The sequence below is a fragment of the Ascaphus truei genome, chromosome 21 (genome assembly GCF_040206685.1).
Source record: "Ascaphus truei isolate aAscTru1 chromosome 21, aAscTru1.hap1, whole genome shotgun sequence".
Lineage (NCBI taxonomy): Eukaryota > Metazoa > Chordata > Amphibia > Anura > Ascaphidae > Ascaphus > Ascaphus truei.
In genome coordinates this window covers 14179049-14194450 of record NC_134503.1, presented here as the reverse complement: position 1 = coordinate 14194450, position 15402 = coordinate 14179049, and the positions used below count along the sequence as shown (strand labels likewise).

At 43.3% G+C, this 15402-nt stretch overlaps 1 protein-coding gene across 2 annotated transcripts; it reads left to right on the top strand.

Annotated features, from left to right (window-relative positions):
• Window positions 1-347: 347 nt before the first annotated feature.
• LOC142472180 (ficolin-2-like) lies at window positions 348-15309 on the top strand. Of its 2 annotated transcripts, XM_075579042.1 has the most exons (9): window positions 349-495; window positions 6592-6705; window positions 7193-7246; window positions 7850-7885; window positions 9019-9063; window positions 10056-10183; window positions 10821-10950; window positions 11454-11588; window positions 12988-15309. In XM_075579042.1, the coding sequence occupies exons 1-9, from the start codon at window positions 414-416 to the stop codon at window positions 13233-13235; spliced, it is 972 nt and encodes a 323-aa protein (XP_075435157.1). In that variant the 5' UTR covers window positions 349-413; the 3' UTR covers window positions 13236-15309. The 2 variants fall into 2 exon arrangements, with proteins under 2 accessions (XP_075435158.1, XP_075435157.1); XM_075579043.1 differs by lacking the exon at window positions 7850-7885 and having other exon boundaries at window positions 348-495.
• The last annotated feature ends 93 nt before the right edge of the window (window positions 15310-15402 follow it).

Sequence of the window (15402 nt, the reverse complement as noted above, 5' to 3'; positions counted from 1 at the left end):
ATAAAATATTTTACCAGGAAGTAACACATTGAGAGTTACCTCTCGTTTTCAGGCATGTCCTGTCCATTGTTGTGTTGTTATGATGACAAATACATGGTAACCAATACATAGTTGCATTAAGTGAACAGTGTTATACATTTGTTTTGTTCTACAACCATCAATTGCCATGTTGTAAAAGAGGAATTCCTTCAGTGGGGAAATTAGATGTGGAAATAAAGGATGGGTGAGAAGTAGATAATAGGAAGGGGGTGTGGGTGAGCGGTAATGTAGAATGGATGTTGCAAACATGTCAAGAAGTAATGGGACGGTTTTCGGATGTGGGCGGAGCAATCAAATTAATATCCATACTCTTCCCAGAAAAAAACAAGAGAAGAAGCTGAGGGGACCAAGGCAGCAAGATCCCTTCAGCAGACATGAGGACCTCAGCACTGCATGTTGTACTCACAGCGCTCGGGCTGATAATCACGCTCTGTAATGCTGAAGATGCCTGCCCAGGTATGTCACAACGCTGAGGGGTGGGATGGGCTCATGATTTTGGTGTTTCTGCTTGTGAACACTGAATAGTATTTTTAAGGTAATTTTTTTTTGCTGTCCAGAAACTATTGTAACAATATTGTTTAACCTTAGATGGGTTTTACACACTGGCAGCTATATTGTAAAATGGCTAAGTAAGACGTGTACATTCCGTATTGAGTTGCTCCCTTTTCCGTGTGAATTTAGTAAATTGATAGGGGGTGCAATAAAGATGTCTCACTCTGTCTGTTGGAATACAGATTGTCATGACAGCAACCAAAGATATCAGTGAGGCTTATTAAGTAATTCTATTTTTCAGCTATTTTAAGGACATACATTATTAATGTTTCGAAGTACAGTGCATTCAGTTCAGAAAAGGAATAGGAAAAATATGTCTTCACTTGTTAGATATACACAATCTTAGAAAGCTCAAAACCCAGTCCCATCTTATTATATATTTAATTATGCCAACCTGAGCGCTACTGGGATGTGACCTGAAATGTACAACAGTAATCAAAGACGCCCCAATGCACATCCAACGAGACAAGTTATCTGATTCATTTTGATATGTTTTTTCTTCTCCTACGTAAGGGTCATTTTGGTTCAATCTTTTGGCCAAAACATATAGTACTAAGCCGGCAGCCTTATTAAGGTAAACCCTCTCCGCAGGTTCCAACGTTACCAATGTTATACTGTGTCCATTGTATTTCCTCCACTGCTTAGAGAAAAGGGGAAAACAAACAGGGATATAATCAATAGTACGGGGGGCGTCACATGTATGCAGTGCCTAAAGGGGTTATTTAGGTGAACGCTATGTGGGAGTTACCGTACAGTGCCGCTTGAAAGGGTTTAAAAACGGAAAAAAAAACAGAGGTGCCTTAAGAAATAGTGAAACAAATCTAAACAAAGTGAAAAAAAAATATATATATATAAAAAAAAATATATATATATATATATATATATATATATATATATATATACACAGTACTTCCTAAGCGTATTGCTGAAGCAAAGGTTATCATCACCTGAATTGCATCTAACCTGAGAACAGTTGCCTTCAGTTTAGCAGATGAGATGTGGTTGGTAATATTAGGATAGATGATGTCGGTCCTGGTGACACACAGAACAACTGGTCGTCACTGAGCGTAAATAGCAAAAAGCTGTGTGTGCTGTGCACGCGCATAGTAAGTGAAACTTCTTTGACTTTTGTCACAGAAATTGTGTTTGTGATGTTTTAATTAAAAATCAAAATACAATTTCTTTGACAAAACGCAAATAAATTTGGACTTAGAATGTGCGTGCTCGGCACACATCCCCTGTATTAGCTATTTGCACTAAGCGTGAATTCCTCGTGCGTGTGACTGTGTGTGCGTGTGACTGTGTGTGTGTGCGTGTGACTGTGTGTGTGTGTGCGTGTGACTGTGTATGTGTGCGTGTGACTGTGCGCGTGTGACTGTGTGTGTGTGCGCGTGTGACTGTGTGTGTATGCGCGTGACTGTGTGTGTGTGCGCGTGACTGTGTGTGTGTGTGCGTGTGACTGTGTGTGTGTGTGTGTGCGTGTAACTGTGTGTGTGTGCGTGTGACTGTGTGTGTGTGCGTGTGACTGTGTGTGTGTGTGCGTGTGACTGTGTGTGTGCGTGTGACTGTGTGTGTGCGTGTGTGATGTATGCGCACCCATCCTGCACCTCGCATATGCCCCTGCACCTCGCATATGCCCCTGCACCTCGCATCACCCCCTGCACCTCGCATCACCCCCCTGCAACTCGCATCCCCCCCTGCACCTCACATCACCCCCCTGCACCTCGCATCACCCTCCTGCACCTCGCATCACCCCCCTGCACCTCGCATCACCCCCTGCACCTCGCATCAACCCCCTGCACCTCGCATCAACCCCCTGCACCTCACATCATCTCCCTGCACCTCACATCACCCCCCTGCACCTCACATCACCTCCCTGCACCTCCCTGCACCTTACATCATCTCCCTGCACCTCACATCACCCCCCTGCACCTCACATCACCCCCCTGCACCTCACATCACCTCCCTGCACCTTACATCACCCCCCTGCACCTCACATCACCTCCCTGCACCTCACATCACCCCCCTCCACCTCACATCACCCCCCCTGCACCTCACATCACCCCCCCTGCATCTCACATCACCCCCCTTCACCTCCTCACATCACCCCCCTTCACCTCCTCACATCACCCCCCTTCACCTCCTCACATCACCCCCCTTCACCTCCTCACATCACCCCCCTTCACCTCCTCACATCACCCCCCTTCACCTCCTCACCTGCACCTCCCCTCACCCCCTGCACCTCCGATCACCCCCTGCACCTGCGAGCACGGCGGCAGAGCAGTGTGGTAGGAGGAGGGATGGGTTGCCCCGCAGTGCCGGGGATCAGGGCAGGGAGGACGGCACATACGGCGAGGAGGCCCATGTGAGTGTGACGGCCCCCCCCCGGGGAAGAATACCATGATGCCGGTGGGGGGGTGTGGGGGGAGGAATAGAGGGGGTAATTGGGGGGAGAGGGGTGGGGGAAGGTTGAGATGCGGCCGCACCGGGCCCGCCGTATGCGTGGGAAGCGGCGCACTCAAACCCCCCCGCTTCCCACGTTACCCGAGCAGGAGCCAGGAGCGCACGATAACGTCTGTGCGCGCATGCGCGACACATGCTGACAGCGCAGCGGCCGTCATGATCCTGGGGTTCCTCTCCTCCTCCAGCACCGGCGGCACTCAGTCAGCGGGACTCGGGGAAGGGGAATCAAGAGGGAGGAGAGAGGCTGAGCAGCGGCTCCTCCTCACAGCCGGAGGACTTGCGGGGCTTCAGCCATCTTGGTACACCCACAGTACCGGAAGCTCTGCGCACGTCTAGGGGTAACGGCGGCCGTTAGGAGCGGCGCCGGCGGCTATCGCCACCGCCGCACTTGTCACAGCGGGTGGGGGGGTGGGTGTTGGGGGGGAGGGGGGGGTTGTGGCCGCCGTTAGGAGCGGCGCCGGCGGCTATCGCCGCCGCCGCATGTCACAGCAGGCGTGGGGGGGGGAGGGGGAGTCACGTCACTTCCGTTTCATTTTCGTCTCCTTCGCTCCAGTTTTGCCCCATGAGAATAGGTGCCACTAAAGAAGTTTCACTTCAAAAAGACTGCTGGCAGTAAGACGATTTTATTCAAAAACCTTCCAAAAGAAATTAATCTCTATTAAATCAGGGCAAATAGCTGGACGTCACCTGAAACTGGAGTGGGCATTCTTTCCTTTGAGTTAATGCCTTACTTACTAAGGTAACGCTAAGAGAAAATAAAGACTGTACTTGAGTTAATTGGCGCAGGGTGAATATCATGTTATTTAAGGTTAACGTTGAGTTTTCTTCAAATAACCTTGCTACATTAAAGTGAGAACAACAAAGAAATAAGTTTGTTTGATATATTGGTAAAATGAAAATAACACGTGGAAAATAACATTCTCCCATAGGCTAATTCACCTTCCGAGATATTTCATGTCAGCTGAAAATGCAACAAGGAAAATCTCTAGTAACAAAAGGACTGATGTAGAAAGGGTCAGATGACTATTTTGGCAGTGGGATTCCAGGAGCAGCCGGGATCATGTGGAAACAATGTCTCATCTATAACATACAGGGTGGTCACAAGACGGGCATCAGCCACATGCTCACATAACCATCATAAGACCGTTATTATTTATGTTAGCCACAATGCTATTTAACATAGTGTCTTTATTTAGAGGAGTCGAGAGTCCACTTCAAAGCAGTCGTAAGAAGAAAGTGACCATGGGAAGGCTTAAGAGCACGAAGGCACTGTGGAAAAATTAAGGTTAAAAAATCAACGATTTACCAGGATGCTTCATAATTTCGACTTGAAAATTATTCCCCTACTCTATCTTAATCATCGTCAATAATACTGGTACATACAGCAGTAAAAAAGGTTATGCAAGTACTTCAGGATTAAAGAAATATAGCATTTGATGGCAGATAAGAGCCTCTTGACACACGTGTCTGACCATTTTCCTTAAACCCTATTTTATCCCTCACATTATTTAATATTTAGGATAGCTTTATGTGTGTCCCAAGCCATTATGGATTCCCTTACCGAATTCGCATCTACCACCACTGTGGGTAGGCGATTCCACGAGAACTCCAATCGTTCCGTGAATAACAACTTCCTTACATTTCCCATGAGCCTCCAGCTTCAGAGAATTGCCTCTTGTTCCAGCACTCATTTTTTTTCCGCCACTCCTGTATTTCGTTGAAACCCTTGATATATTTCCGTCATGTCCAGTTTTCCCTCTCCCTTCTCTACTCTGCACCTGAAAAGGGGGCTAGTCCCCAGAAAGGTAGTGCATCGACCCATGTTCTAATAAAAGAAAGACTGAGAATATTAATTTATATAAAACTGCATTTATGACGTGTGCGACATAGACTCTCACTACAAAATGAGGGAATCGGCGCAAAGATTTTCAGTGTTCAGTGTTGGGGAACATCTGAACTCAGGTGTGATTTTATCAGTTGATCTCTCTCTCTAACATCAAATATACATATTGTGACAAACGCCCCTCTTTTGTAGTGCTGACGTCTGTCTGGGTTCTTCCCAACACAGTCTTCTAGGGTTAATTATACAACAAACAGGATCATGCAAAGTATTATATTGCTTAAGTCAGGCTTCTGCCTGCTTTATTTTCATCCAAGTAAGGTACTGCAGCTTTAACATGTGTAGGTTAGAGGCACTCAGACATTTTCATTCAGCAGTTCACTTATATCAGTGTCATAGCATTTCACACAGTGTCACTTTTAAGAAATAAAAACCAAATCATATTAAGAAATCCTATCCCTTTCAGGGAACTAACTACACATCAGAATCAGCCTCTAACTGCGAACTAACTGGGCCAACTAACCTGCTTCCCCACCTTAAAACAATGCCCTCTCATTTAGGGTCACTAGATACAGCACAGTCTTTTAGCAACAGCAATAACCATTTGTTTTGTTTTGTCTTATCTGTTCGTGGTGGGAACACGGTCCCAAGTGTCCAGGCAAATCCTCTGGTACTGTGATACTTGGAGGGGCCGTCCACCCCAAAACTGGAAACAGGGGAGCAGCGATACCCCCAGCCTCCAGGCTCTAAGGAGAGAGAGTGAAATGCAAAACCTCTCTGCTCTAAATACCTGTGCATGTGATTAGAAGAGCAGGTGAGGGAGAACTAGACCCATTGTAATCTGTGATCTGGATTTTCCATCCAGCTGCCTGAGTTAATGGGAAGCTGTGGAACGGATCATTTTTAACTATTCCTGCTCTTTCTGACCTAAAACGGGGCAGAAAGCTGCATAACATCTTTGGACTATGTCACAATATGTATAGTATGTTGTGACAGGACGGCCTTGAGGTAGGATGAGTAAGAGTCCAAACTATATATTTAAGGCTTTAACAACCCTTCAGGGGTTTATTTTCCACATCACAACAGTTATGTGCACAGTCCCTTTAAGGCGAACATAAACAATAAAATAAAAGCCTATAGTAGGGAGGCTAACTACACAAGATAGTCTAACTGACTGGCTGGCTAGGTTAGTTCCAATCCCAAATCCTACAGCCTGTAGAATACGGTATAAAGAATAAATTGTCCTTAGCTGTGGTGCTGGGAATCCATCCCAGGAAGCTCCAGGAAATCTCTCAGGACTGTAACAGCTTCAGACCGGACAGTTCTGCTCCCTCAGCAGGGTGTGACGGGTCCTGTTCCTACGTAGGTGTGGGTCCCAGCATGCCCTGAGTCCAGCAGGCCTGGAGATCCATACCAACCAGTGTCCTTCCTGATTGGGGAAAGTCTCTCTTCTGGCAGCTGTACCTGCAGCTGGCTTCTACAGAGGAGTTTAACCACCTGTATGCTGGAAATAACACATTCTGCACCTCACTCTAGCCTACATGGACAGTGACTCTGTCACAATGTACATTGTATTTTATTTACTTTCATTTATTTCTTCCATTTATCTTTAATTAATTCCCCTCTAACTTCCTCTTTCCCTCTTCTCCACCGTCCCTGCTCCCCTCCATCTCTTCGCTCGCTTGTCTGTGCTGAAGATGTGAAGGTTGTGGGTGTTGGAGACTCTGACAGATTGACCATCCTCAGAGGATGTCCTGGAATCCCTGGGGCTCCTGGCCTGAAAGGAGAAGCTGGATCAACAGGAGAGAAGGGTAATTATGTCTCTACTATAACACGTAGAAGAGATTCAAGGCAAAAACACGTCCACACAAAAATACTGTATGTTTAACCCCACCAGTTCCTATCTTGCCTTCGGCACAAATGAACACAAAAACGTCTTTAATAATGCCCCATACTGACTGCCATTTCCTTCCTTCTGCATGTTATCATTCGGTTTTACCTCCCTGTGTCGTACTGTTCTGTTGGAGTGTTGTACAGTATTTCACAGGTAGATTCTAACTGTAAGATATTAACATTCTGTATAATGTCAGCACCAGGCCCGTCTTAGAAAGAGAAATAGACCATGCACGGTCCAAGTAAAAAAAGATAGAAATAGACGTAGAAATAAAACATATGTTATGTGACGTCATTCTATGTAGTATATACAAGAGAGGCTCTACTCGTTCACATTGTTTGAGGTTGACAGAAAGATTCTAAGGATGTAAAATGAATGCCTATTATTTATATGACTGTTTTCAGGGGGAAAAGGGTACGCGGGTGCTCCGGGGAAAGCAGGACCACCTGGGGACAGAGGTAGGTCACAGTCAATACATCATAAGAATATGTAAGTGGTCAGAAGAACCACAAGTCCGGACAGATGACTTTATCAGCAACACAGCTAGGTACCTGTACTAGCACACAGCAACACTATCCTCTAATCAGAAGGTCCCTGAGCTAATTGTGCCTTGTGAATAATCCTGGATTTTGCTATATTTTCATCCTCTCAAGCCCTTCCGATATGGGGAGTGAGAGACGGTCAACATACATGTTACCTACTTGCAGCACAGGCCAGTACTACCACTGACCTGCATCTGATATAAAAAATTTAAATAGTTATTAACATAACATGTAGCCCCAAATGAGAGAGGTGATCAAAGTAAATAATTAACAATTTTTCTTTAATGTCTAAAACTGCCATATTGCCCAGAGATTAGTAATCTTTATATTTGCTCCATGTCATAGAGGAAAGAATAACTTCAAGTGGGTAAAAAGCATGATGTTCGGAAATCTGTTCTATATTCTGTATTATTTTGAGTGAGATGTGGGAGGTTCACCTGTTCCAGCCTTTGTTGTCTCCTCTGGGATCCACGGGGGTGGTCTTTATTACTTTCTTATTATTTATTCTTTTGGTAATAGGAGCAGTCGGATCTGCAGGAGAACCAGGACCAAAAGGTGAGATCCACAGACAGGGACATAATGATGTGAAGTCAGACGAATATTACAGGACTGCTTGTGATATCACGGTTATAAAAATACTGCAGGAATGGGGTCATGAGCTCCTGATGCAATGGATGTCTGGTCAATCATATTAAAGCATAATATCACACATCAGAGTCGATGTACAATTTTGGAATGAAAGTGGAGCAAAGTGCATCATATTGTAGTATCAATTTATAACAGACTTTTCTCTTGTTGCTGTGCTATGTGCATTAGCTTGTAAGTGAAGGGAGTGTTAAAAGGATGAGTCAGGGAGGAGTTACATGACATGCAGTTTATTATAGTTTATTTGTGAAGCGCCACCATATTCCATAGTGCAGTACAATGGGGTATAGAGTTATGTATATTACCAAAACATAAATAGTTGGATACAGGTGAGGATAAACATGCACAAACAGGTACAGAGAGGTACTGTAAGGAGGGCTGTGCTCGTGACAGTTTACAATTAGAGGGAATGAGGGACAATGTTGGAACAAGAAGGTAAGGTGGCTGCTCATTGTAGAATAAGGTGTGGCTCAGCTTAGTATATGGCCCAGTCTGATATCTGAAGCCATTAAGGTTGGGGGTTGAGGGGGGGAATATTGTGTAGGGTGGGAGGAATTATACACAGTTGGTCCTAATGGGGTTGGAGGGGGAGTTTGATTTTAGATATATGGCGAGTATGTTTCCTTGTTTACAAAGCATCTCATCACAGACGCGCTATTAGAGTGGGTTGGGGTTCCTCAGAATTTTACTTAGGGTTCCTTAACTAAAAAAAAGGTTGGAAACCACTGATCTAACTATTCCCCGGGTCTGAGGTGGCGTTAACTTCCATGTTTAGAAATCTGCATCTGATGTAAGAATCTTGAGTAACAAGCTTGACTCATGACACAATTTGGAGCAAAACATCGCCCAGTACGTCAAAATATATTTTCTGTGTTTTGATACATAGACACCATCATGTGCCCGGGGTGTTACACCAGCGTTACCCTCGTTTCTGTTGTGATTTGTTGAATCACTTAGATAAGATATAGTTGGAGCTTCATTCTGTGTTGGCCCCGGGAAGTTACAAAGATCTCACACTAATTCTGATATGTTTTTCATTTTAGGAGAGAAAGGAGACTCAGGCACACAGGAGACTAAGGATCACTATGGTGAGTGTTTTTATAAACGCATTGTGGCAACAATGGATTTTACCACTCTTACCTTGTTCTAATGGATTTTACAAGCCAACTCTCGTCTGTCATGTCTATCACTAGAAGTTGTGGGGGAGCCCAGCCCAATACTATAGGAACACACATCCATAGAAGTATGTACATAAAAGGAGGGGATTCTAAGGTGTTATCCTCCCCTGAAATTACAAATGATCACATTAATAACTGAATTGTTGATTCTTCTGTTATAAATATTGAGGATTGGGCAAGTTTGGGGGTCTAAAATCCGACACCTGCGAACATTTGAATGAACCGTATCCCCAAATCTTGGTTTTCGTGACCACGTGCTTTTTGGGTTGTTGCGGACAACATGGCCAAAACTACATAGCCCACCCCGAAGTGAAGCGAAAACAAGACGTCATTTCCTGATTTCTCTCGGAGTGGATCTCTTCTCTCATTATAGTTTTTATGCTTTGTATTAGTCATATGTATCCTACCAGGAATTTAATGTGATTGCAATCAGAACCATATACCAGCTGTAATACTTTGCTACAAGATGTCAAACAAAAAAATGATAGTCAGCACTCAATTAGATAATGGTAAGTAGCAATGCAGGGTGCAACAGGAACCTTGGGGACCTCAATTCGCCAAAAGCAACATATACAAACAAAAACAAATGTCAAAACAGAGCAATATAGTGAAGATTGGTTTAATTATTAAAAAACACAAAGTAATGCACTTACATAAGTGTCTTTGAGGTCTTTTTTTTTTAATGTATTTATCAATGTGGACGGAAGATCCAGCACACTTGGAGTTTTCAGTAACGTGCCTTTATTACAGTGATCCCTGTAATAAAAGCTTGTTGCTGAAAACTCAAAGTGTGTTGTATCTTCCTTCGGCATTGCTGTACAGACTTTCACATCCGTCACACCTTGGCTGTAACCACATTAAGGAGTGATATATATATATTTCTGCCTCCTATGTTCTCTCAGTGGCCAGGAACTGTAAGGAGCTGCTGGACCAGGGATCAATTCTCAGTGACTGGTACACAATATACCCAGATGGCAAGGAGCCCATGAAGGTTCTGTGTGACATGCATACTGACGGAGGAGGATGGATTGTAAGTAAGGAGAATACTATCATCTTCTTTAACTGCATCTCCCTTAGCGAAAGTTCCCATTTTTTATTCTACCTTCTCAATGCCGCAAAATTGGCTCCATGGAACAAATACAAAACGTCCAAATATCTGTTTGGAGCAAAAAAACGATAAGATCTTTTTATGCCAGGCTGTGGCGACGCACCCAAGTCCCATTTGGATATATACTTACTCCATGTACTAGACCCAAATGCTAATATTTTCAGAATCTCTATTGCTATTACAGATACTGTGGTTCTTTCAGAGCATCGGCATTGATAATATGCTTTGGCTAAAATCAAGGCCACATTTGTTGTCATTTTCGTTACCTGTCGCTTCCCTTTCTCAATTAACCATTTATCAAAAACACTGGGGCAACTAAATACCACTTTTTAGTAGCAAATACTCTCATTACTATGCGTCACTGTTTAGACTGCCTAGCAGCTCTAACTTCAAGCATATAACACATTGATTTAACCCAGAACCAATATCCTAGTCTTTCCTCTCCTCACTGCAGGCTTTTCTAGTACAATATTCTCTTTCATTTTGTAGCCAGCAGAAGTCGTTTCAGCGTATTATATGGACTCTGTATTTCCTCTGGGGCTTTTCTCTCTCCCTGTAGGTTTTCCAGAGACGTTGGGATGGCTCAGTGGACTTCTTCCGTGACTGGAATTCCTACAAGAGAGGTTTCGGCAGCCGCCTGAATGAGTTTTGGTTGGGGAATGATAATCTTCATAAGTTAACTTCATCGGGTAATGTTCACAAGAGCATCGTTTAGTTTCTGTTTGGAGGAATGTTGAGGATGTAGACTCTTCGTCCGTCTAAATGTTCAAGTTAAAAAATCCCTGTTCCAATCACTCTTATGGACTATGATCTATCCTTACAATCCCGGTAACTTTCACTCTTCCTTCATGCACCTGCTAGAACACAACAACATATAGGTACATAATCACCAATGGTAACATATCCAGTATGTGCAACATGATCAATCACACCACTGCCCAGTTTCCCCTGAGGTTACTGAGTAATAATCTTGCTACATATTAAAACCTGTGGAGAAAAAACCCTAAACCAGCAAAGGACAATATAAAAGTTTTTACACACATACTGTAACATCACATTTATGACCATACCGGAAGTGATCCTTAGAACTAGCCATCGAACTAATGCGCATTTACAGCCTGCGGCCGCATCTTATGATTTCCTGTTATCAAACGGCAAAACCATCTTACACACAGTGTGTGTCTCTTCTCAGGCACCTGGGAACTGCGTATTGATCTGCAAGATTTCCAGAGCACCCAGCATTTTGCCAAATATGCATCCTTTAAAATATTGGGAGAATCAGACAAATACAAGTTATTACTGGGGGCCTTTAAGGAGGGTAACGCAGGTAAGAGATGAAATAGCAGTGTATGCGGAATCTATTGCAACATGTAATGGGAAGACAGTTGTTGAATTGTATGTATGTTTACCTTTATTCGCATACTGTAGTGCCATATATGTATATAGCGCTTCACAGCAGTAATACACATAATAATAATATAACACATAATGGGAAGACGCGCTTCAGACATAAAAGTAACATTAGGAGAAGGAGTCCCTGCCCCGAAGAGCTTACAATCTAAGTGGTGCGTAGGAAGAGACTTACAGAGACAGTAGGAGGGCGTTCCGGTAAGTGCGTCTGCAAGGGGCCACGGTCAATGTATGAGATGTATAGTATCAAATGATGTATTGGGAGAATCAGACAAATACAAGTTATTACTGGGGGGCTTTAAGGAGGGTAACGCAGGTAAGAGATGGAATAGCAGTGTATGCGGAATCTATTGCAACATACATATGTAATCTTTCTATGGTACCCCACCCGACATGAGATTGGGGGGTAAACTCCTTCTGGTCACTCTGAGTGGTCTGGGTGCTGTGACCTGCTGATAAACAGGAGGGCTGAGGGCTCCGCTGTGTTGTGGGGAGAACCCAGGACAGGGACTGGAGGTGTGGTGTGGGACAGGTTACCTTGTTCTCTCAGGGTGCACAGTGCCTCCAGCCAGCATGGATCCCCTGGAGTCTCCAGAGGATAGACCCCCACTGACACTCCATTCTCCAGACACAGGAACAGGGACACACACAGCAGCCTCTTTTCTCTTGGTCTTTATTCAGCATAGGTGTGCATACAGCATACAGCATGATATCACAGGCATGGAGTAATCTCTGCTCTCTGCTCATGGCAGCTTAAATTCCCCCCCTCCGTGCCCAGGTGGGGCAAAAGGGGGAGACCGGTTCTCAGTGCTCTCACTGCAAGATCTCCTCTCAGACTGCACACAGATCTCTCTAACTGACACACTAAATTTAGGAAACATGCCTCAATTTGAATATCCTCAGGGAGTGTCTCTAGCTTTGAATCATTACAACTCAAAGCTGGATACCAATTTGCTCACACACACATCAGGGGGTGTTCCAACCCATATCCACCCTTTGGATGAACACATTCAAACGTTGCTTAGGCCCGCCCCTGAATATTGCTACATACTCAGAGCTGAAATGCAAAACAGGCCAACTGAAGGAATTAACCTTTCCACTGCCTGTTCTAACAGGACTGACAGAGGAAAGGCCCAGAAGAATACATAGCTGCCGAAGGCCAGGCTATACATACATTTATGTTATAGATAGAATAGACAATGGGTAGGTGTTTCAACCTTCGAGCTGTTGGGGCTTTAACATGGTGTGGTCTAAGTGTGTTGTGATTGTGATACATGTTCACAATTGTTTTTCTTTTTTTTATGTAACCTCCTCAGGTGATTCCCTGACCTTTCACAATAACAAGGCATTCACCACCAAAGATCAGGACAATGATCCCAATGCAGAAAACTGTGCTTTACATTATAAGGGAGCCTGGTGGTACAATGACTGCCACTACGTAAACCTGAATGGACTGTATCTGCAGGGAGAACATACTTCCTATGGCAATGGTATTAACTGGAAAGATGGCAAGGGGTACTATTACTCCTATAAATTCTCTGAAATGAAGATTAGATCTGTGTGATTCAGTACCTCTACACATTAAATAAACTGTGCAAAAACCCTCCATGCTGTGTGCAGAAATCACAAACTCTGTGCTCAAAGTTACTACGATGCAAAAACAGCCATTATGACGCTGCTTGTTAAACTATTTTGCTGCTGGATGTGCAATGCATTGCAGAGAGTGTTAAGCTCCACCTATAGCGCTCATCTCATTGCCGTTTGTGTGCGCTGCCGCAGCTGTGTAAAAAAATAGCATTTTTTCTGTCTGAAACTACGTATTTATGGAATGTATTTCTTCTGTTTTCGAATTTGGTTGCAATAGTATTCTGCACTAAAAAAGATCTACACCCCGTTTAAGATGACCAAGAAAACCATCAAGAAAAGAAGCGCAAGCCGCACATTTATTAATACATAGACCTGCACCCATATGTAAATGTAACTCTGCCCTAACACCTACCACTTTCTCCATAAATCCCTCATCTCGTCACAGACAGAGGAAGACATTCCCGAAAATGGAGATTTGCAACAAAATAACAACTTTGCACCAACATTTTCTTGTACCATTTGAGGAGGTTTCGGTGGACAACTGGGCATGATGGCCACTGACTGTTTCAGCTCCAGAGGGGAGGATAAAAACCAGTGTTAATCGCCTTATATTGCAAGTGTCTATTCAACTATATCAGTGGTTCCCAACTCCAGTCCTCAATGGCCACTAACAGTGCAGGTGTTAAGGATATCCTCTCATTAGCACAAGTGCCCCAATCCTTTGCAATACGGGAGGGTTCAGTAGACAGGCATAGACTTTTCTTTCATATTAAATGAAATAAAGACAATGTATTCTTCTTCATGTAGCACAAAGGATAACAACAAACAAAACAACATCTTCAACCGCAGGCAGCTTGGTACAGCTGGGTCTGTACACGTCAAGACTCAGGACTTGACTAACTAGTGGTGCTTGTGCTAGCTTTTTATACCTTCCAATAAGCCCCACCCCCACACTCTGTATTGAGGGAAATCAATTAGTCTTATTTTTACCATGTTTACATATAATTCAAATATTTGTAAACATAAATAAAAATATAATACTTCAAATACAGTACAACAAGAGAATACATATAATATAAAAATATAACTGTGTTCACTGCAATACAAAATGATTACATCCTGTATCATTCTTCACGCTACTCTCCCCTTACCTGCATTCTCATAGTCAAGTATGTCAAACACACAGGCACAACGGAGAGAAACAGGCTGCTTTAGGTAAGAGAAGGATATTACTTCATTCAAACAAGGTCTGCAGTATAATTATGTTACATGTTGGTGTCTTTTACCAAGCATGTATTTATGCCATTCTGGATACAGTCCCCAATAGGAGAGAGGAGAAACAGCAGGAGAGAATAAGAAATTGTCTGGTCAGCAATATATAAGAGAAAAGTTATTAGAAAAAGGGAATCTCTCTCCAATGGGTTTATACCAGTTGGTTTTTAATACTCTCTGCTTAGATCACACAGGTTCACATCAGCTTGCAGTCTGCCTCTTAATCACACCAAGAAACAGAACATTATTTTGGTCAGTTAATCTGCCACAGTCAATGGTTAGGAAAATCCCATCCATGGGATATGGTTAAAATCCATGTTAGCATCACTCATTATTTTTTCTAAACTTAATAAAACGCAACCGAAGGGCAAGAATAAAATACCATGATGTCATCAACTCTGTGTCACATGAAATATGACTTACAATAGCCAACTAGGCATTGGGTTACCATGAAAACCCATGTAACATTGTGATCACTCCTTGTACTCAAAACATTAGCTGGCAAGGATACTACTGTAGTTGAGGGGATCTATATTTGTAAAAATCTAGCTCAATGATTCCTCTAATAGACAAGCTCAATAAACGGATTGGACACTCTCAGCATGAGCCATCGGGGAAATATTGTTTTAGCAATGTGGTTCAGTATGGCTGTTTGGTATTTAAGACACTGACATTTTCATATCAAATGATCCTATTGGGCTATGTATGTAGTTGCTCTGTACTGTTCTGTATTTTCTTGCATATTATTTAATATTAATAAATGATCCTTTATCTTTCTATATAGAGCTGAGCTGACTGTGTACATGTCCCTTTACAATGCAGTTAAAGGCTCAGATAATCACTGTGATAAAGAGCATGCAATATAATTTAAG